The 24,455-nt window shown below is 39.3% G+C and overlaps 1 protein-coding gene across 4 annotated transcripts in view; it reads right to left on the minus strand.

The window, feature by feature from the left end:
• Window positions 1-24,455, minus strand: part of zbtb16a (zinc finger and BTB domain containing 16a) — a 132,799-nt gene that overhangs the window by 38,168 nt on the left and 70,176 nt on the right. For all 4 annotated transcript variants that reach the window (XM_067422692.1, XM_067422691.1, XM_067422693.1 and 1 more), the window contains one exon: window positions 21,108-21,205. In XM_067422692.1, coding sequence (XP_067278793.1) covers window positions 21,108-21,205 — 98 coding nt within the window. The remainder of the gene's footprint in view (window positions 1-21,107; window positions 21,206-24,455) is intronic.

Here is a 24,455-nt window from a genome sequence, read left to right on the forward strand (position 1 = left end):
ATTAAATAAATGAAGCTTTGGTGAGCAGAAGATAAACATTTAAAAAGCTGTCAGTTAGCACTGCATTATTCATATGATATAGGCCTACTTTATTGTCAATAAATAGCCTACATTGAGATATAACGATTGTTTTCCTTCAGCTGCAGCTCCAGCGTGGCAGTAAGTTTCAACGAATCCGCTTTTGGACTTTCTGTTAGAGCGCCCTCCTCATATTTAGATATGAATAAAACGACAGGTCATTTTTTTGTCTCTGAATTTAAATCTTGATGTATTCAAATTGATGTATAAATACACTTGCCCGTGACCTCAAGAAGAGCGCAATTAACCGAGGTTAGAAAAAGCGGTCTTTAGCGACCCTGTTAACTTGCCCGCCCTTACGCAGGTAACGCCGGTTCGAATCCCGCTAGGAGCGGGTCGACTAGGATCGGGGAGACCCAGTAAAAGTGCGGGGAATGAAAATACACTTTTTTTAAAGTGCAGGAGACACGTCCCCCCGTCCCGATCGTAATCTACGGCCATGCTTGAATTGAACACTAAGCTTGCTTCCTTTCATCCGTCAGACTCGCGTTGTAGCCAGGTGTCTCATTCAATGGCAAGCTCAGTTGGGGGTCTGAGAACCCCAAACAGACGAACAGAACCTCAAACAGAACTCCAAACAGACGAACAGAACCCTTAACAGAACTCCAAACAGATGAACAGAACCCTAAACAGATGAACAGAACCCCAAACAGACTAACAGAACCCTAAACAGACGAACAGAACCCAAAACAGACGAACAGAACGCCAAACAGAATCCCAAACAGAATCCCAAACAGAATCCCAAACAGACGAACAGAACCCTAAACAGACGAACAGAACCCTAGACAGACAAGCACAACCCCAAACAGACAAAAACAAACAAACAAACTGACAAACAGAACCCCAAAGAGACAAAAAACCCAAACAGACGAACAGAACCCTAAACAGACGAACAGAACCCTAGACAGACGAACAGACCCCCAAACAGACTAGCAGAACCCTAGACAGACGAGCAGAACCCCAAACAGACGAACAGACCCCTAAACAGACGAACAGACCCCCAAACAGACGAACAGAACCCTAAACAGACGAACAGAACCCTAAACAGACGAACAGAACCCCAAACAGATGAACAGAACCCCAAACAGACGAGCAGAACCTCAAACAGACGAACAGAACCCCAAACAGATGAACAGAACCCCAAACAGACGAGCAGAACCCCAAACAGACGAACAGAACCCCAAACAGATGAACAGAACCCCAAACAGACGAGCAGAACCCCAAACAGACGAACAGAACCCCAAACAGACGAACAGAACCCCAAACAGATGAACATAACCCTAAACAGATGAGCAGAACCCTGACAGATGAGCAGAACCCTAAACAGACAAACAGAACTCTAGACAGACGAACAGAACCCCAAATAGACGAACAGAACCTTAAACAGACGAACAGAACCCTGACAGACCAACAGAACCAGACAGACAGAATGTTAGACACACAGACAGACAGAATGCTAGACAGACATAATGCTACACAATCCGACAGACAGAACTAAACAGTCAGAAAGACAGAACGCTAGACAGTCAGACAGAAAGACAGAACCTTACACAGCCAGAAAGAAAGAATACTAGACATACAGACAGAACTTTACATAGTCAGAAAGGCAGAATGCTAGACAATCAGACAGAGAGAACGCTAGACATACAGACAGAACTCTAGACAGAGAGAAAGACAGAGTGCTACACAGACAGAAAGACAGAATACTAGTCAGACAGAAAGACAAAATGCTAGACATACAGACAGAACCTTACTCAGTCAGAAAGACAGAATGCTAGACAGTAAGACAGAAAGAACACTAGACATACAGTCAGAACTCTAGACAGAATACTAGACAGACAGACAGACAGAAAGACAGAACGCTAGACAGACAGACAGAAAGTTAGACATACAGACAAAATGCTAGTTAGAAAGACAGAACGCTAGACATACAGAACTGTAGACATACAGAAAATACTGTCTAGTATTCTGTCTTTCTGTCTGTGTAGCATTCTGTCTTTCTGTCTGACAGAACTCTAGACAGACAGAAAGACAGAACACCAGACAGTCAGACAGAAAGAATGCTAGACAGATAGATGTACAGATGTACACACAGATAGAGTTGATATATTTTGTCCAGTCCTGGTGTTGAGCAGGTCTGACATTTGGCCATGGAGCAGGAAAGTCCAAAAAACTAAAGCAGCTTGAGATAGAGGGCCAGCGGGACATTGATCACCACCTTAAGTGGCAGAGAGGGAGAAGCCAGGCCCTACAACCCACCCCACAACATAAACGGCAGCTTATTGAAGCAGGTCATTATCTCACAGGGGGTGACAACATCCAGCCACCCAGCAGGAGCGTGCTTCCAGGCCCGGCAAAAGTCATGGAATTAAAGTGATAAATTCTAGTCTCTCCTGTCAATAGTGACTTTCTTGTTAAGCATGAACAGAAAGAAAGAAAAAAAAACCTTCCTCAGATTTGGCAGCATTCATACCCCACTTTTAAACCCCTTCCCACCAAAGACAAAGAGAGAGAGGATGAGCTAGAAATAACTGCCTCTCCAGCAAAAAAGAACAACAAACAACAAAAGAGAATCACTCTCTAGCAACTACCACTTCCTCCCTCCTTCTCTTGAAGTTGCCACAGCGATGCCGAACCTGACATAATGGGTCCTTACACAACCGTGGCTCCCAACAAGTGGAGGAGAGGTGCCACGTGCCAAGGGCCGTTCCTTTTTCACTTCCCTTCTCTGAATGTATTGCACAACTGAAAGCCTGGGATCTACTGTTTCCGAGGAGGATGCCGCGTCGTTCGGTCTCGTTTGCGTCGGCCGTGCACATGAATAAAATGACGCGAGTGCAACTGGAGCCTTTTACGGGAGCTGCGGCAAACATCCAGCTTCAGATTACCCAGCAGTGGGGCCGCGCTGCCTTTGTTGATGAGTCCCTGAAGAGAGTGATACTAGAGCACAGCTGTAATGGAAAGACCTGTGAACAAGCACATTGTCTAATGCTATAAAGGTGGATTCTCATCACACACTCTGATCAGACGCCTCCCCCCCTTGTCGCTTGGAAGCGGGAACATGAGTAGACAAATACAGCACAAACAAAACTGAAAAAAAAAAACCTTGCTGTTCGGTGAGCCTACACAAATGCGTTATATAAGACAGCACACTCCGTACAAAAAAAAGAGAGCACAAAATCCATATAAAAAGGAAAAACAGTGCCGTCAGAACAATGAGTACAGACAGCGTGCTCTCCCTTTTCCTTTAGCGGTAACGAGCTGTGCTGTACAGTTTTATTTACACTATCCTCTTATCAGTCACAGAACAGTACAGAGACTGCCAATTGGAAAGGACAGCCAGGAACTGTGTGTTCCCTCACGACTAGATGTGTACCGCAGGCAGAGCAATTTTTTTTATCAAGCAAGACAAAAATGCTGGGAGACTGCCAGATTCCCCTCTTAAAAATGCACACGTTCACGCAAGCATACTGGCGTGTGTTTACATTGTGTAGCATGATCACGTGAGCCACTGGCTCTTAAAAATTAAGCATTTTAGAGGAAACTTAATTAAGACTTTTTTATTTGTTCAGAAGCACTGTTGCCCATGCATGTTATATCATGTTATACCACAATCTAATGCAGAGATTGAGTGTTTACAGGTACAGTAGAAAAAAAGAAAAGAAAAAAAAGCATTTCAGGTGACTCGATGAACAAAAAAAAGTCAGTTTTATATTTATCCTAAACAAATGTGATGAATTTTAAAAGAATAAGCACAGTCTTATGGCAAGTCCGACAAATATAAATGTACACATAATTGAAAAATGATTCACCGTTCAGCAAATGAGTCAGTTGTGAACTCCTTAAAACCTCTGAACGATTCACGGAGTAAATGAGTCTGATTCAAACCACTAACTTCATTGGAAGTCTGTTTAACGAATTGTTTAAATGGAATCATTAAAAAGAACCATTTATAAGAGTCATTTGTTTGCAAATAGGGCATCACAGCTTTGGTCCAATGCAGCACAAAGACGACCGTTAAAATAAGGGAATCTTACGTGACGATTTCTGAAGAAAAAAAAAGACAGATTCACAGATTTTCACTAAAAAGACCAATATTTTACTTTTTTCTGTAACCATATACACAGACACACAGTTAGAGAAATAGAGCAGCATATATTTATTTTCCCAGACACTATACAGTAGATTACGCTACTATCAGAAAATGAAGAAAAGTCAGCTGGTTAATATTTATATAGCCTTCTCAGAGAACAGAAAGAATAGCAAAGGAGATAAACACTGAGGATTTCTAGGCTTCTTCTGATAGCTTCACGGTCTGGTGCGCAGACAGAGGACGTCTCGGGACAGACCAAAGCAGACAAATATTGACTTGCTAAACACACTTTCACATCAAAGAGGCTTCTAAATTTATCTGCTCAAAATGAGCACAGTGTTGCACATTCATTCACTTGTTTTTTAGCCTGCATTAAAGCTCTTAATCCATTTTGCCAGTAGACCAATTTATCTGGCCAGCAGGTCACACTCAGTCCAGCTCTTTTTCTCTCCATGTACAACATCATCATTTCAGCTGTCTAGCCCAGGATATACTCAGTGCATTTCAGTTCACAAAGATGCACATATACATAGACCTATTAATAACGTGCAGACGGATGCCTCTTCAGTGTGTGGGACTCTTAAACACATGTTGTACAATCCACATGCAGAAACAAAGCAAATAGCATATGGAAAAAAAGCTAAATGTCTGCACATGACCCTGGTGTGGCAGGCTAACCCTTCCAATGCAACAAAAGGTGAAAGGTTCTACATGTTTTCCTCTTCCTTTCTCGCCTCTTTTTCCACCTTTTTCTTCAGGCCATGGTCCCTTAAATTATAACTCTGGGCAGCTTTCCCAATGGTATAGTTACAGGACAAAGGGCTTTCAGAAGTGGAGGAAACAGGAGCTGGGCTTGGGAGGAACCTGTAGGGTTAGCCTGGTGTGAAGTGGCAGGAAATGAGCGGAGCCTCTAGCATCTCACCATGGTTCGCCTGTTTAAGTCACCACCAAAACTGAGGTGGGATTCGTAGAATTGCTGCTTAGTGCATTGATGCCAGCATATATACACAAGGGGATGCTGATCTACATTGGGAAGTATACAGTATGTGATATGGAAGTCGAATCCAAAATTATTCATTACTTTGGTAACACTTTAAAAGGTTTAGTTAATGAATTAGGGATCATGAGCTAATAATGAAGAACAATTTTATAGTACAGATGAATACAGTTGGATGTTAATTCAACATCAAAAAAGTTTGGGGTCTGCAAGTGTTTTTGAAAGTCGTCTCTCCAAGGTCAACAAGGCAGCACTTATTTACTTATAATACAATAAAACTGTAATATCGCAAAAAACTATTTAAAATGACTGTTTTCCATTGCAACACCTTTTAAAATGTAATGTAAACGTGTGGAAAAAATTGTGTGGTTTTGAAGGGTTCTTTGATGAACAGAATTTATTTGAAATAGTAATCATTTCTAACATTATAAATCTTTATTGTCCCTTTTGATCAATTTATTGCATCCTTGCTGAATAAAAGTATGAATTTCTATTTAAAAAAAACCTTGCAAACTTTTAAACGACATTTAATTGTATATTTAACATGCATATATTATAACCATTAACACAAAAGTTGCAAATGTATAACATTGACATATTTTACATCGTTAATTTAGATAAGTTTTCCTATTGCATTAACTAATTCTAACATATCAAACCAAATTGTAAAGTGTTATTACTTCATATATGCAACCACTAACCAAGCATATTATTAAGGTAAGGCATATGGATGGGTCATGAGAGATGACTAGGTCATACGCATAGAGACAGACATCTCTGGCTGTGTTTTTTTAAGCATCTCGTGCAACGAGTGTTACATTTTTGAACCTGCATTACTCAACTAATTGGTCATGTAACCTAGAGACAAGTCAATTTTGAAAATCTGAATTGTGAAAGAAGAATGAAAAAAAAGTGCTTCTTAAAAAGTTTAACATGCACACAGAGAAAGAAAGGGCAAGAAATGATCTGCCTCTGTCTGATCAATACCAGTGAGGTTGGCTGAAAACGAGTGATACCTCCAGCCCTCTTTTATTTAATCACATGAGAACCTGAGAGCCTGACCATGCGGTGAACCCTTTCCCCAAACGACCACCGAAACTTCAACCAACCACTGGATGCGACAATTGAGCCGTCTTTACAGTGCTGTAAATGCCTTTACTGCTGGGTGCAGAGCAGTGGGAGGCCGGTTCTGCTCTTTCCTTATTTGCCTTTCATGAGCATGGAGGGTGAATCCAGGTCCTGAAATATAATTGGATGGGTCGCATCAATTTAACAGTGGTTTTCAAACTGAGGTCCGTGGAGGATTCCTAGTGGTCCATTAGTTGATTGACTAAACTATATACATTTATTGTAATTATTAATTGTATGTTAAGGGCAATCATGTGAAAAGAATGAGACCCACTGATGTCAGGTGACTGCCAATAAATCGAATCGAAATATAAATAAATAAATGAATCCCAGGGCATCTTACTTTAAATTATGGTTTGAGTACTTAAAGGGGGTCCCGAGTCGTGACAGCGATGTGAGAAGCGCTAACCAGTAACTGGCAAAGTGCTAGCACAGTAAAATGAGCTGTACAGAAGTGCTAGGCAGTCAGCGTCAGGCTGCACATAGTTAACAGAGCCCATGTATGCTCCACAGGTCAATAACCTGTAAAGATTTAACATTTAGTGCCCATTATTTCCTGCTTTCAAGTCACACATTGTCAAAGGCACTCTCTAGTTTATTAAGGTCCAGGTCAGGGGTGTGGGGGAGGGGTGACGGGCTACACAACGACCTATGGGACAGCAACTAGAACACAACCACATAGTACGGGTCATTATTAAACTGTTCCACATTTAACACAGGCATGCGATAGAGGGGTGTTAGGGTCCCCCACCCCCCATAAGAAGGCAAGTTTGAGTGACTCCAATGGTGACCAACAGGAACAACCACACTGAACATTAAAAAATATCCAACAGGAAGAAATGCAAACACAGTGAGTTTAATAGATCTTAGGAGTTCAATAGTTCTTTTTTATCACTTGATTTGAATTGATTTGTCCCCGATGAAAAGTTCACCAGCTTCAGGTTCAAAACCGGAAAGTAATCCATTTGAAAACATTGTGTATTTTGTACGTACTTTGTTTCATGAATAAACGGCCATTAGCGCCATTGGCCCTGATCTCTCTTTCCATTAGGTCACAAGATTTTTAATAATTTTAAGAGAGCAGGAACCATCCTTGACTTAAAAAAAGGAAAGGGGAAGAGAAAGAGGGTGATGGCAGAAGAAAAAAAGAGGAAAAAGTTAGTTCCATAAACGTCTTTTCTTCACAAACGTCGACTGCGCGACACCCCCTTTAACTTCCTCACTAAAACCTTTTACAACGTCCTCACACTCGTTCCAGATACACTGACTTCCTCTTCATTTTCTTTCGCTCTGCACGTACAATTTCTGTACAATCAGTTAAAAAAATTTACAAGCTCATATTGGAAACACTTCAAGTCTGTTATATAATATAAAATGATGCTTTTCCAGAGAACAATGTTTTTATACAATAGCACCACAGTGTCTCAGAAGGTTTTGTCCTGTCAGTAGTTGCCCATTAAACATTAATTACGTGTCGCCACAGACGGTTTCAAAGTGCCTCAGATAGAGGTGTTTTTCTTTAGCGCCGAAATTGTTTGGACGGGCCCGGGATTAGTATTCTGATCCACAGACGTGTTTGCAACAGTAATAACACAATATCCACGGCTGCTTTTCATGTTGAACCTCCCAGTGGAATGGATAGCATAAAAGCAACCCTTGTGTGTCCTGGCTACTTCCAGATGGGACTGCTTTTATCTTTTTTTTTTCTTTTACATGAAAGCGCCGTCGGCAGATCTTTGCTTAGCGTCTGATTCACTCTTCAGCCAAAATATGAAAGTTTCAAAGAGCATTTCATAAGGGAGCTCTTCCATAAATGGGATTCATAGCTTTTTAATCTGCGCTAAGAAATTGATCTAAAAGTTTCCCAAAGCAATCGGCCGAGCTAACGCAACAAGATGAAAAAATGTGCCTGGGAGAGTATTTACTTTTATTGCCATTACGCAGAAACAAATCATATTTCATCCAGAATATATCTACTTGCAACAATGCTCTTTATGTTGAACTGACCCACAAACAAGCATACAGAGGAACAATGGGATTTTCTTAGGTGACTTAAACAGCTTTTTTTGTTCGTGCTAAGGGGGGGCATTCCTCAGACGTCAAAGTATTTAAAAATAAAAACCTCACTGCTGCCACATTTACTCAGAAAGAAAACCTAGAAACATGCTGTACACGTCTATACATGGAGGATATAAGATGTAAGGGTCTCGAAAAAGAAGCCCCCCGGGAGAGAGAGAGAAGGGCAGGCGGAAACAGATGCTTTTGAATGGGATAAGCAGAATTCAGGCATTTATCACACAAGAGCACACACTCTGTCTTCATGGCCTCAGCCGAGATAAAGGCCAGGTGAGGCATCGGTGGGTGGCGGCACTGAAGGGTTTCGACAGTGCTGTGAATGTGCGTGAATGTGCGTTTCACGCTAGAGGGCCCTTCTTAACCTGCGGCAGTGCGCACAGAGCCTCTGCCGTAGAGGTGTGCTCGCTCGCTTCACTCAAACTCAATTGGACTGGCACAGATTCCACCATTTATTTCAACTCCAGCAGCAGATGACCCTCTTAATCTTAATCTAATAATCACCGTCACGGAGGAGGTGCCGTTAATGTCCTCGCATCTACGAGACTGTGCTCTGTAATGACACTTCGCAAATAACTTTTTATCCACGAATAAAAACATCCAATTTAGAGACTTACGATCTAACGTATGCCTGCAGCTTCCACTCCAGTGATTTCAGCAAAAAAAACATTTATTCATCACCCTCATGCCATTCCAAACCAATATGACTTTGTTTCTTCTCTAGAACCTTAGAGGATATATTTCATATAATGAATGTCAATGGGGTCCACTATTGTTTTGGACCCCATTGACTATTGCATAGACAAAAACAGTTCTAGAAAAAAAGTCACACCGATTAATTCTTGAGTTAACCACCACTTTAATATGATAGAAAAAGACAGTTAGAATGTCTACTGACAGGAGTTTTGATGTATTCAATTTATGAATGGGTGCACTGTCTGACTGCTCTGCGCTCGATATGGAGCATGAAGCTGGTGGGAACTGTCCGAATATGATCTGAATGCAAAGTGGACAGCGATATGATAAATCCACAAAGGATGTCTGTCTGCTCAGCGGCCCATCAGGCCTGGCAGTGCGGGTCCAGCCTCAACAAAAAAATAAAAAAATAAATCCATACTGGCCACAGGCTTCTCTCCAATCTATTTTCTGCTCAGCTGGTTTTAAATGAAGTTATTATGACTCATTAAAATGCCCGCAAGCTTGTGGAAGTCGGCCAATTACAATTTAAATTTAGCCTCCCCTTACAAACCCCCTCCTCTCCAGCAGCCCCCTCCAACACACTACCAGCAACAACACAGCACAGCACACCACACCACAGCATTTTAACCACTGGCTCACAGCTGCAATCAAAGCCTTGATCTTTGAACACAAACAAAACCCAATAAACAAACAAATCATCATTTTTTCCAGGGACTCTGCCAGTGCTGGGAATCTGGTGGTAGAATTGCAGCTTTTTTACCAAACTGGTTTAAATCAGAATGACCTAAAATGCCCGCAAACCAAACTTGACTGATATGCGCGGTTAGATCTGCAGGACTTGCAGGGTGGTATCACTTTGATGTTGATTCATTATTCATTGTTGTCAATGAGTGACGAAATCTGGATTAGGTCAAGCCATTCCCTCATATGTACGTATGTCAACAAAGAGCTATCAGTGAGGTGAAAGCAATAGCGCCATAAAGATTTACCAGGATATAAACTGAGATACAGCTAAAAACAGATTTCTAGATTGGATTGAGTCCAACGTTTGTTAGTGTCGTAAAACAATAACAGGGCCTTTCGGGTAAGACACTACTGAGAACCCTGCCACAATGTGAACAATTTCGACCGTAATAGCCTAAAAATGACAGCCATTATAAAAATGTACAAATAAAAGTAATTTAACACAATTTAAAATGTAATTATAAATAAATAATAACTGGTTATTTATATATTTAAAAGGAATAAGCTGACTTTTTGGGAATTTAGCTTATTCACTTATCCCCCAGAGTTAGATAAGTCCATACGAACTATGTGGTGGATTTGTCAACTATGTGGTTGATTTTTTATCTCCGTGCGTGCCATAACTCTGTCTGATGCACCCACCGCTAGCCACTAAGATCGACGGAAAATTAAAAGTTGCAATTTTCTAGACTGATATGTCTAGGAGCTACACTCTCATTCCTGCGTAATAATCCAGGAACTTTTCTGCCGTACCATGGGTATTACGCAGCGCCTGAAAATAGGCTAACTTCCGTCAACATTAAACAATGTGGCAACCTGCTTGCTCAGAAATCATGCTGGGGACTATTTCCAGACGCTGTGTAATATTGCGCCGCTGCACTCATGATAAGGCAGCAATGTTACTTGATTACTACACAGGAATGAGAGTGTAGTTCCCCGCCCTATCAGTCTAGAAAATGGCAACTTTTAATTTTCTGTCGGTCTTAGTATACAATGCAACTATACACATCACAACATTTTTTTGTCACTTATTGAGCAGTAGGTTAGATAGAGCCGTTTACCTCCAGTGTTTGTGCTGCTAGGCTAGCGGTGGGTGCTTTAGACAGAGTTATGACATCCACGGTGATAAAAAATGTATGTGTCAACTTCTAGAATAAGCTATTTTTATGCTGAATAAGCTAAAGTCCCAAAAAGTCAGCAAGTACCTTTAAGTTTACTAAAAGGGATCAATTTTTTTTGATAAAACACTAATATTAATAATATATATCTAAAATACACAAATATTAGGGGTGTAACAATATATTGCAACACAAAAATGCTTCATAATATGTTTCATGGATAGTGACAAAATATATATTGTAATTATAAAATGAGTGAAAATGAGTGTGTGAAAAAAGAAATCACGTTTCAGTACTACATTAAACTACTATATAATGTTGAATATGTATAACGTATAATATTGCACTGGGGGAATATTTGTGGGTCCTCATAATGCCAAATGTCTAACAGTAAAAGTGGCTTACATTATTTTAAATCTAGTCAGTGACAGAGTGCAAGCATATTTGTCTAAAATAATTCTATATATTCATCTTACTTCAGAATCATGAATATTTTTATTCTGGTGTCACCATAGTCCGGTGCATTGAGTCCAAGCCTATTAATTTCCACCTCCAATGGAATATTACATTTAGCATTTAAATAAACATTACATGTTTTGTTAACGTTTTACCATATGTCTTGGACTATTGCAATAATATCGTATCGTGAGTTCAGTATCGTGATATTTATCAAATTATCACCTGATAATTTGTCACTTGAGGGTATCGTGTTACACCCCCAACAAATGAAGATTATACATATATTTCCAGAATAAATAACATATTATAATCATATAATAATATAAAGGTGTCATGTCAAATGCATTATGCCAGTCAATGTATGTGTTGCCTTCCCACCAATATCCCAAAAATCACCAATAATGCAATAATGGAATCATTTAAATTCACAGCCACCCATCCATTCCAACTGTAACCAATAGGAACTAAATGCATTGCTTATTGTAGTTGCACCTCTGTATGTTTCGCCGTATTTTTCAGACTTGTTGTGCGTGTGCATATTGCGTGTTTGTGTGTTTTGCTGTACCGCTCCCATTTCCAGCAGAACAAATTAATCTGTGCCCTTCCAGCTACGCTCCCTTTTTGACAGAGGCTGCTCAGAGGAGAGAAATGATGAAGCAAATCCAAAATTCAATCGCCTGTGTTCTGTTTTAGAAGGCACACGGTGTACTGTACAGCCCATAAAACTCCCAAACAGCCTCCAGACGCTGCTGCAATCACCCTCCATCAAAACACTTTGTCTCGCATACAAAAATAAGACCCGGCATTGAGCTGAATACCAAATCAGCCCATTAGAGCACAGGGGCACTTGCTACTTAGCAACCAAAGGGATTTAAAGCTGCAATACCCAACAACAAAGGACTAAGATCAGGATCTTTTACAGGGTATTATAGCTGGTGTGAGCTTATTCCATGTTTTAATCGAAAAATGTTAACAAGATGATGGCTGCAATGAAAAGAGGCAGAGGAATGAAACAAATACCAAACGTCCTTAAATGGAAGCATCATAAAAGGCGGAAAAAACCCTATTGTAAAGCCGCTTTTTTCTTCATTTGGCCAAAGAAATGCGCAAAAATAATTGAGACATTCCAAATATGACTGGATTTCATTAATAACAAATGCAGGACCAGAATATTCCATAACTCTCTAGAGAAATGAAAGGGACCCACTCTATATTAGGTGTTCTTAACTACTATGTAGTAACATTTTAATCATTTGATACAATACACTTATTGTGTACATACATGTTTTTACATTGTACTTACATTTTAAAAATACCTGCATGTAACTGTCTGTAATTCATTTTTATAGTTACATTTGTAATTACACTGCTGACACTTCCCTTACACCTAACCCTACCCTTAAACTCACCCATACCACCACACCTGTCCCTAACTCTACCTGTATCCCACCCAATATCAGCAAAAGTGCTTTGCAATACAATTTGAACACAGTAAGTACATTGTACGTATTTTTTTATGTAAGTAAATAGTACTTAAGGCCACCTAATATAAAGTGGGGCCAATTAAAGTGCAAAATAAATGCATTATAATAGCAAAGGTGGTCTTCATTTAAATACATTTCTTTAATTGTAAATTATTTAAATCATTTAATATAAAGTGTTTTTTAATTCTTAGATTATGATGATATTTATTTTCATTGGGGGGTATACTCTGCATATCCACTATATGAATATATATTTCGCATAAAATTCATAATTCCAAAATACGCATCTTAGTATTTTATTGGTCCTAATTTGCAATAATTCACACCACAATTTCATCTTTATTTATTATAACTTATAATACATCATTTCTTTTCAGTATCACACCTAGACTTGAGGTGGATGAAATCATATATTTAGGGATTTAATCAAGTCTGAGTGTTTTTATAATTTCCTGTTCATTACTTAAAACATTAACCACAGACATTAAAAACAACATTAACATATATCATGTCTGGCCCATCAGAGGAGGAGAAGAAAAAGAAAAGGACTTACAGCTCACCCTTGGCTATCATGGGAATAAACTGTCAGCGTTTTGATGGGATGTAAACTTGTCAAACAATTACAGAGCCATTACCTCCCTGTGTAATCATTTCTCCTGAACCTTATAACAGAGGATTTATGTGGCACATAATTCAAACGCTGTTTTAAATGGGGATTTAATGTACATCAACAGGTCAGGGAAAGTATTATGGGTTTAAACCACCAGAGAGAACTTAGGGCACACGGCCAAACAGAAGCTCAGGCCATTTATCCATGCAGCCCGTCTTCCCCTGACTATTGCACATGAGGGAGGGAGGGACAGGAGGAGGGTGAGATGGGGGCTTTATCAGCTGCTGTGAAGAATTTACATGAGAGCACTGAGCACCAGGGCATTCTCCCTCTTTCCCCCCACTCTTTATTTAGAGCCCTTTCTTCCATCCCACCCCTCCTCCTGTCCCATTTGCAGGCTCTCTATTTTGGAATATGTGGCTTGGAAAGCAGTCAAGTTTCATTAATTTCTAGTTTGGGTACAGTATGTTCCTGGACTCACATCTGCGAGCGATCATAAACGCTCTGGAATGTTGGCAGAACATCCAGACCTGCCGGCAGCTGATGATGTCATCACTGTGAGGGAAGAGCTGGCGAGGGGCCAGACTGTGGGAGCCCGGCACTCACTGACAGAGAGACAGAGAGAGAGAGACAGAGACAGAGAGAGAGACAGAGAGAGAGAGAGACAGAGACAGAGACAGAGACAGAGAGAGAGAGAGAGAGAGAGAGAGAGAGCGAGAGAGAGAGAGCGCGAGAGAGAGAGAGAGAGAGAGAGAGAGAGAGAGAGAGAGAGAGAGAGAGAGAGAGAGAGAGAGAGAGAGAGAGAGAGAGAGAGAGAGAGAGAAAAGGAAACGCTCTCTGTGTCTTCTCTTTTCCTCTTCCTTCATGCCTCACATTTTTTTGTTCTCTATTCAGCCGCCTATTGCAGTGGTTCTTAACTGGAGGGTCATGACCCAAAAATGGGTCACAGGTCTGTTTTGACAGGGTCACGGACCAGAGAGGAAGACCAATGTTAAACATAAATAACAACATGAAAAAAAAGAATCTACCCGTCACTTCGTCAAAGCTAACATGGGCAAGTTGTGTAACATGGCCTCATCCTTTAAACCATGAATGTAAAATTAAACAAAGTACCAGAAAATACAAATCACAGAGCACACTGATAATGATTTTTGTGTGGAGAACTACTTGCTACAGTTTAGAGCAGTGGCATTTATGTGGTGCAATTTAAAATGACCTAAAATAAATAATAATAATAATAATAATAATAATAATAATAATGTTATATCAAATAAATTATAATAAGAATTGTTACCCTTATCAGAGTATATATTAAATAAATTATACATTATTAAATAATATTTTTATTGATTACATAAAGTAACAAACATATAAATCACTATAATATATTTTAAATAAAAATTCATTGCTATGGTTTAAAAATAATGATTATATAATTATATCTGTCTGTCTGTCTGTATTTGTATTGCGTTTATAATAATATAATTAATGCAATACTGCATTGTGTCGCCACTTGATGTCCAAACCTTAAGACATCCAGTTGAGAACCTCTGCTCTATATTATAAAAAAAAATACAATGTTGGCATACTATGACTACAGATTACGCTATGGTGAGAAATGAAAGCAGCTCAAGTAAAAGAATCCTCTCACCTTGAAGAACGAGGACACAGATCTGAGAACTGTTCCTGTGCTTAAACACAGTGTCAACACATGCAGCTGAGGACATGAACCAGGAAACCAATGTGAAATGGGCTGACAAAAGCTCCTACACAACGAAGATAATAGCTCGGCAACAATGGAGCTAAAGAACAGCCTGCGGGCCAAGTAACACAGCCATAATTGAAACGGCTAATTCGCTGTCATCAAAAGAATGAAAAGCCCATGTGCTTGCAAGTCAACTTGAAAGCAACAGCTGAGAGATCACAATAGCCAGGAAAATGAATCTTGTGTCTTCTATGTTACGAAAGAGTTACAAAACTTTTAATCAAAAAAACAAAAATCAAAAAACAAAATCAGCCATAGTTGCATATGTGTGATTGCAATGGAAAAGGCGCATGGCGAGCTGCTAGATAGTGTACAGGGGGTCGTGCTGTGTTAGACCGTTCTCAGTCTACTGAGCTAATGAAGTCAAGTGAGGTCCACTGGCTGGGCCCTCTGGAGAATAACACACAGACTTAATCAGCATAGACCGGCCACTTCGGCTTGCTAATGAGAGCGTTCACACAGTCCCCAAGTGTACGTGTGCATGTATGCATGTGTGTGGACAGTTCAATTCACCAAGCTTTGCCCAAAGTAGTAGAAAAGAAAGAGCCTGCCTTTTATCCATGTTGTCTGCCACAAGTTACTTCGACCTTCCGTTTGTCTAAAAAAACTGTAAAAACTACAAAAGATTTTAGCTTCAGATTAAAACAAACAAACAAACAAACAAATAAATAAAGCTAGACATCTGAATAACATCCTGGAAAAATACATAAAGGCATTTTTAAATATATATTTAATTACCGGTATATAAAAACACACGGTACATAATTTAAGAATATAAAATGCAAATAAATTATTATTATTTGTATTAAATGTTCTAACAGCCAGTTATGGATTAAAAAAACCAAAAATGATTTATGCCAAAAAGCATGAAGCTAAACAAATTAGTCAGATGCCCTGCCAACATGGAAAACCCTAAAACTATGCAAAAGAAACTGTAATAATTATATAAATATATATATATAAAATATGTATGAATAATAAACACAATATATAAAAATGGATTTAAAAAAGTTATTAATACAATAGTTGTTGACCTCTAACATATACAGTCTGTTAGAGCAGCAGATTAATATATATATATATATATATATATATATATATATATATATATATATATATATATATATATATATATATTTTTTTTTTAATATATATTTTTTTAGTTAAGTTAAAAATATGGATTATTTATGCCAAATAGCCTATGTTGATCTGTAATCCCACCGAAAAGCTTTTCCTCCCCTTTCAAAAATGGATCAAAATATGTCCCTTGGCTAGCCTACCCAGACCACGCTCTGCACTCTTTGAAGTCACAAGGGAAGCTCACATAACACTAATAGCCTAGTCGTGCTCCAAATGGCTGAGTCACTTTTTTCCCCCTTTTTTTTTCTTCAGTGCTGTGCTGCCTCACTACCCAACAGCTCCCAGACCATGTTGACCTTAAACCAGAGGGAAAAAAACACACACGCACTTTTCCATTATCAGCCTCACCGCAGCGCACTTCCACCCAAACTCCAGGACGTGAGGCCTCGCAAGCCCCTGAAAAAACAAAACAGCCACCACAACCGCTGCTGTCAGACAATAATTTGAAAAAAAGACAACACAGAAAAAAAAAAACTGGCGCAAGATTCACTGTACATACTGTACCCTGGGCTGTGGCAGGCGGCCCAGACTGGCGCCCTGCCAAGTCCACAATAAAACAAACAGAGACGGCGTGCACAAGCAGAGAGGAGCGAGGGGTGTGTGTGTGTGTATGTGTGTGTGACTGAAATGGTACACCACAATACACACAACATACCTAATACCATTCTTCAGCACCTTCTTCTGAAGACGAGGGAGTGGTGGAGGTGGAGGGCAAGCCACTTGCTTGGTGTCACCGTTGTGAGCGCTGATAAAAATCAAACCGCTCAGAACAGGAAGGATAAAAACAGAAAGTTTGCAATGAAAGAACAAAGCAACAAAAAAAACAAAAAAACAAAAACAATCAAAGAGCCTCGCCGTGTCTCTGCCTCTCTGCCACTGTCTATAAAAGTGTTTCCACTGAAAAGCTTGAGCATTACACAAGAGTGAAGCTCTCAAGAGCCAGACTGCTACAAACAAAAACCAGGTTAGCGCTGTGTGTCAAGCAGAGCATATGAACGTTAAAACTGTTTTGTTCTAGGGTTTTTTGTGCTCTTGTTTTGATGCACTAAAAATAAGACGCCTCGCAACGCTAGCTTATTCCGCCTGTTGAGGGAGGCTGTCTGACTGCTTTTTTTAGGAATTATGACTGGTTCTTGTGCCGTTTCAAATGCAAAACTTCTATCGTGATTACCTACATTTGTCATTTTTGGCTCAAAGTTACAAGGGTGACGTAAATAAAGGGGAAAAACAAACTATAGACGGCAGAGTGTTCGATGAACTTGGCCCAAGCTCAGCCACCTTGTGTGCAGATCCCGTCAGAAGATATCTCCTGGTTTTTCACACAAAGTTTGTTTTTTGTTCTGTTGCACAGGGATTATAGGAGCACTACAAATTAACTTTAAAATCAAGCCAAGTTCGATGTGATAGGCTTTAAAGGGGTCATATAATGGTACATACACATATTGGTTGTATGGAAATGTGTGTTGGCAGTGCCTGTACACAACCATCCTATAATGACAAAAATCCATTCAGTGTTTATTTTTATTCATATCCTTATATGTTTTCCCCTGTCTTAATTCAAGCTGTTCGACCGTGTGACATCACACCGTCTGACGCCCCCACCCACGATTGTTGATTGACCTTAGACTTGCCCTGAACGATCTGTCATCATCATTGTCCGCCATTGTTGATACGCTGGAGCAGAATGGCGTCTGAGCAGAATGGCGTCTAAGCGATTGTGGCGTTCTGTTCTTGGGTGTAATAACGAACACAGCAGTCATTTTGATGTTCCTAAATCCGAACCACTGAAGACAAAGTGGCTGAGTTTTTTTTTCGAAGGGAATATTCCTCCAATCAGCGTTAATGCGTTCATGTTTGTGCGAACCCCAAAACATTTCTAACCAGACTGCTTTATAAACAATAAAGCAGATTTTGCTAAGAGGCTGCTTCTAAATAAAGGATCGGAACCAACTATGTCCCTGCTGCACCTCCAGAAGAAGTGAGTGTAGTTTGAAATGCTTGCATGCTTCAGGATGAATGCGCCTAAAATTGACAGGGTAAGCTAAGTTACATTACGGCATGCTTTCTATGTATGACGCTCTCAATATAATTCATAATCTCACATTTATTATGAACAACGCAATATGGTTTTTGTGTTATTACAAACTGTGTACGCTTGTGATAAAGTTAACGTGGACATGGTAACTCTACATAACAGTTATTACACTGCATAGATAACATTACGCATCACTGACAAGCCAACATTTACAGAAAAAAAGTTTACATCAACATCAAAACATCAATCTGTCAATGAACTTATTTATACATCAGTAAACATAATAATAGCATTCGTATCTTACTACGCTAACGTTACCCTGCCTGTACAAAGACGGATCAAAGTGACATTACGTTAACCAACCATTCAGAATCGTCCTGTTCGAGCCTTAATTGTCAAATTTCATTAGGGCTGTCATCTTGTTCCGGGTCCGACTCCGACTTGAAATTGATACGGTTGCACAGATGTGTCCTCGGAGACTCATGTTGACATTTTTTCTCCAATGTAACCTCCACTGTTGTCAAAGCAACAACTCCACGTGTGTTCAAACGCCCCACAGAACAGAGGGCTGGGTGAGCAAAGCTCATGATCATTTTTAATAAAAGCATATTCAAGTTTTCATTTAGACACTAAAGAATCATATAATTGTGTACAAAAATGCCATTTTATGACCCCTTTAAGTATATCTTATTCCATTATTCATTTTATGAAGCTGCTGATGATGGAAGAGAAGGTAGTAGCAAGAAGAAAGTAACAACAGAAAGATGATGAAGCAAATGAAAAGCAAAGGAGGAAGAAGAGGAAAGGGAGAGGAAGAGGAGGAGGAAGATGAAGAGGAGTAAAGGACAGGAAGAGTAAAAATGGCAGCAGAGAAACAAGGACCATTTTTGATGATCTAGTAAATCGAGTGATACATGGTCCAAAAAGCAACACCCTTGTTTGAGAAAATGAGATCTGAGTCCATGTTTAAAGCAGGAGACAGTGTGAAAACAAAGATAACCGAACCCCTTAAACACTTCAGACTACAGCAAACTCCAGCAGTAATCCAGAGAGGGTGAAGTGTGAGGCCTCGCAAACACCAACAACACACCGAATGACAACACAGTCCTTCTGTTTGGAGAGTCACCGAGCAAGTCAGTGGCTTTACAAAGGTCTTTTTGAAGCATTCTCTAGCCCACAGTCTCATGCAACCCAGCTTCTGAGCACAGGATTATCCGCAGACATATTATCCAAACTGCACAAGCCAGTCTCCCATAAGGATTTCTGGATTACTATAATGACACGGAACATACTTTTGCACGAGTACAGGCGTCTCTGCGGGTCAGTGCGGAATACCAAACGGAGGTATTCATCGGAGTTCAGACTCGGCCTCTTTGTCATATTGCAAAACAGCTCTCATAAATGTCACTGTGCTCCATGCTCCATGGGCTGCCATTATGAGCGCACGAGTACTACAATATCTCCACAGAGTGTTATTGAACATGCATCTTGGGATTTGAACAGCCTCTAAAATAAACATTAGATATTTCCTTAGAGCAGCGTCTGCCATGCTGAGTCGTGCATGAATTGAATTGGGCGTCCCAGCGTGAGATGTCACTCATCTCTCAACTCCACATGGTTTTAAACGTCCCCGCAAAAAGTCAATCTCATCTCACTATATGAAGATATTGACAGGGAAATATTCCACCGGCGCAAGGCAGAAACTTGGAAAGGTTCGTGGTGTAATCTCCAAGTTTTTTTTTTTTTTTTAAACTAATCTAATCTAATCTAAACCCCTAATTACTGTAGAATCAATTACCTCGGCACAGCACTCGCTCTTAATGATCATAAACCCGAGCGCGCTCTAAGGGGGGGCAACAAGTCTACAATATTTGAAAATTGTGCATGTCTGGTGTGTGGTAAGGACTTTGACTTCACCGGCCTGTGAATTTGGCAGTTGCAGAATGAGGTGAAGGGAGATTCCTGTTGGCCTGGGCAGGAAACCCAGAGTCCCACTGCTTTTATAGACTCTATATAAACCAGATTCACTACAGACTACGAAAGACCACTTCTATATTAAATAAAAGACTCCTATTTCCAGAAAAAAATACACATACAACCTCCAGAAATCAGCTGAAAACAAAGGAAGATATAGTAGGATACTACATAGAGACTGAATAGAAATGCACTACTTTTAAAAAGTTTGGGGTAAGTTAGATTTTTAAAGTAAATCTATACTCTTATTTGGCAAGGATGCAATAAATTGATTGAAAGTGACAGTAACATCATTTATAATTTTACTGAAAATATTTTTTAAATACTAAGCAGCACAAACTTTTTTCAGCATTGATAATACATGTTTCCAAATCATCATATTAGAATGATTTCTGAAGGATCATGTGACACTGAAGACTGGAGTAATGATGCTGAAAACTTAGTTCTGTCATCACAAGAATAAATTACATATTTTAAAATAAAATGTACTATATACACTAGAAAATATATATATTTTTTGTCAAATAATGCAGTTTCTTTAATTACTACTTTCAATTATTTAAAACATCTGCTGACTTTCTATTGATTGCAATTCAGTTCATCTTCCTGTAAATACAACTAAAATTCCAATTCAAATATCAAACGCATGAATTTATATTCTGAATGTCATCCAAGCCTAAAAAAACAAGCATCCACATTAGTGATGATACCTGAGTGAGACAGCAAGTGCATCCTTAGGCGCAGACTGTCTAGGAAGCGCTTGCCACAAAGCTCGCATCCGTAGGTCTTCATTCCGCTGTGCAGCTTCCTGCAGGGAGAAACAGGACAAAATAACATCAGCACACAGTTTGTCAACTGCACAAGAATCAGGCTTTGGAAGCACCTGGAAATAATATGAGATTCAATTAGCTTGCTAATTAGCATAATTTTACTTCCTACTACTCCAAGTCCTATCGCTCCTCCCACAACAGATAACAAGACCGAGGGTATTAAAACCAGAAGACTTGTTTTATGAAGAAAAGAAAAAAAAACTTAAGACAAAAAAAGAAGGAAAAACCGCTGTTTATCTTGACAGAGAAATAAACCATTATTGGCAATCACTCAAAGTTAAACAAGCACATCTCCCTGTCAAACACTTCAGCTGATTATAACCATATTTAGACAATCAGAATAAATTTTAACTTGTCACTAGACGCGGTGAAATGCCTTGAAAGCGAAAATTATCAATGGCACATGAGGTTTCAAAGACCTATTGTTCATTCATTCAGTTCCATGAGTGGAGATGAAGGAGCCCTTTATCTAAACAGGAACATATAGATGGCCATGAGCCCTCAGATAAGAGTTACTTTAACGGCTGAATTTCAGACAAGGGGTCAACTTTTCTTGAGGCTGTAAGTGAAACATTTGTTCTCTTAAATTATAACATCTCTTGAGGAAAGATTAACCTAACAGAATGGAGTCACACAGAAGTATGTGACCCCACTGAATTTTGAGTCAAGTGGACTTTCAAAGCAATTTTGACAAATTAAGCTGAACAATTAACGTAGGTAAGAATGTAAAACATTGTGGAAGCTATTACATCTATGTTCAATCAAATCAAGCCACTCATATTGATTACATTTTTATTGTTTTGTTTTTTACTCTAAAATACATGTAAATTTTATTTAAGAAATTAAATGTTTATCAAAAAAAGTGGAGAGGTAGAACTACTAAGTATTCAAAAATGGTCTTTTTCCCTTTGGCCATGGTCTTATCTTGCCTAGGGCACCAAGTGAGTCAGTACTGCCACATGGCGCTCCATTGAGTACAGGAAAAGACAAAGATCTCCTTTTGTTTTACCGTCCCTTTAGATTAGGTCTAAAACCTTGTCCAGACTGGCAATTTTGTAGTGCATTTACTATTTCTACAATTAGCATTCTGCTTTGGCTCATAACCCATGTGTGGATTTAAATCAACTTGTGAATGCCCATGTGTGACTTTCTCAGGCTTGACAACAAAAGATCCCGTGCATCTGCATCTTTTCAACTGCACTAATCCTCAGATGCATCACATCCGATTGCTAATAAGCTAGTAGAAACTAAGGGTGTAACGGTCCAAATTACTCACGGTTTCAGTACAATTTGGTACGTACCATGTTCAGGGACAAAAGGACTACTGTCAAATAAAAATAGAAGAAAATAAGAACAAATAATCAAGCTACAAGCAACAGCACATACAGAGATCCAAAATAAAGCAAAGATAAAATAAAGTGATTTAAAATAAAAGAATAAAATAAAATAAACAGTGTTTTTTTTGTAGGTTTTTCAGGCATCTAACAGTAGTTTTTAGGCACAGAAATCAAATAATTAAATGTAAAATAACATTGTATATAATCTTGACTGTAAATTAAAGGTCCCGTTCTTCGCGATTCCATCTTTTTTTTAAACTTTAGTAAGTGTGCAATGTTGCTGTTAGAGCATAAATAATACCTGTAAAATTATAAAGCTCAAAGTTTAATGCCAAGCGAGATATTTTATTTAATAGAAGTTCCCTTTCAAAGCCTACAGCGAACGGCCGGTTTGGACTACAGCAGGAAGTGCAGGGATGTAATGACGTCACTATAGAACCGTTTGTTGACTAACCCTCCGCCCACAAGAACACGCAAAAAAGGGGTCGTGGTCTCGTTGCTCTTCCACGTGGAGAAGAGCGCGCATTCAGCACTTGCATCTCCCCGTTATGGTAAGAGGCGGGACCTTTCCGGGCAAAGTGCGCTAAGCTGCTGTCCAATCAACACGGGAAGCGCTGGCCCAATCAGAACTCGTTACATGTTTCTGAAGGAGGGTCTTCATTGAACAAGGAAATCATCAGACCGTTTTTAGGACAGAGGAAACAGCGCTGTTTTTTTTACACGCGAAACATGAACTCATGTTATATTGCACACTGTAAACATAATCAAAGCTTCGAAAACACACGAAGAATGGGACCTTTAAATAAAGATAAATCATTATTAGTTACCAAGGCTATTCAGTGAAAAGCAGAATGATTTCCTTGCCTTTTGTTGTTTGATTAACATTAAAAACACAGAAGCAGGAATATTAGGCTGCTGTCACTGTCATAATGCATGGATCAGATACTGATTAACTTTCTCGACTGTTTACGTTCACTTAAGAAAAACTACCATGTTTGCTAGGATACTCTCATGTTGACATCATTTTTGTGCGAATCTGTCCGTTCAAATGCATAACTTGAATGAGAATTCAATATTTTCACGTTGACTAAGACACTGCTTTCCACTTTGAATGGTTTAAATGGGCAAGGCTTAAATGAGTTTAGTTTAAAAAACAGATCGCAATGTGTACTGTTCAGGTCTCACCTGGGCTCGGGAGTTAACATTTGGGTGAGAACGGCGTAAATGACTGGTCATATTGTTAGAGCATACAAGTACTCACAACATTGAACAAAGTTTAGGAGAAGAAAGATGTGTATCCATCAACAGAACAAACATTAGCCTAACTCTGTCAGTCTGTTTTATGCATTATTTTCAACAAACCATACAGGTGTGTGCATCGTCAGATGTGAAATGAACTGTAGTGCAAGTGGTTGCCGAACCATGGGTGGAGAACAGTGTGGTTCGATTTTCTACCAAGAACTGTTATACCCCAAGTAAAAACGATTTAAAGTCAACACTGATGAATTAAACTCAAGCAAGTCACAGCCACCCATTAGGAGTATGAAATTCAGTCACGGCAGGTAAGTGGTTTTATGGGTTGCGGTGTAGCAGCAGACTGCTCAAAGAACGAGGTTTGTAAGAATTCCACGGGAACACTGGCAACTTGCTGCAAGTGGTGAAATGAATTGGTTTTTATTAGCATGCTTACAGCATTTGGTAATTGTTTCCAGAGTGGTAATTAGCTCATTGTTTGCACTTTAGTGCCAAATGTATACATCTCTAATGAGGAACAAAGACATACTTTCTTCACTTTCTATTCATACAACATAGAAAATGTGCACAGTGAAACACGCTTAAGGCAGGCTTTTTTCTTTTTAAATGGTGTCATTTTCATGCTGAAAAACATACG

Source organism: Pseudorasbora parva, chromosome 18 (genome assembly GCF_024679245.1).
Source record: "Pseudorasbora parva isolate DD20220531a chromosome 18, ASM2467924v1, whole genome shotgun sequence".
NCBI classification, from domain to species: Eukaryota; Metazoa; Chordata; class Actinopteri; order Cypriniformes; family Gobionidae; genus Pseudorasbora; species Pseudorasbora parva.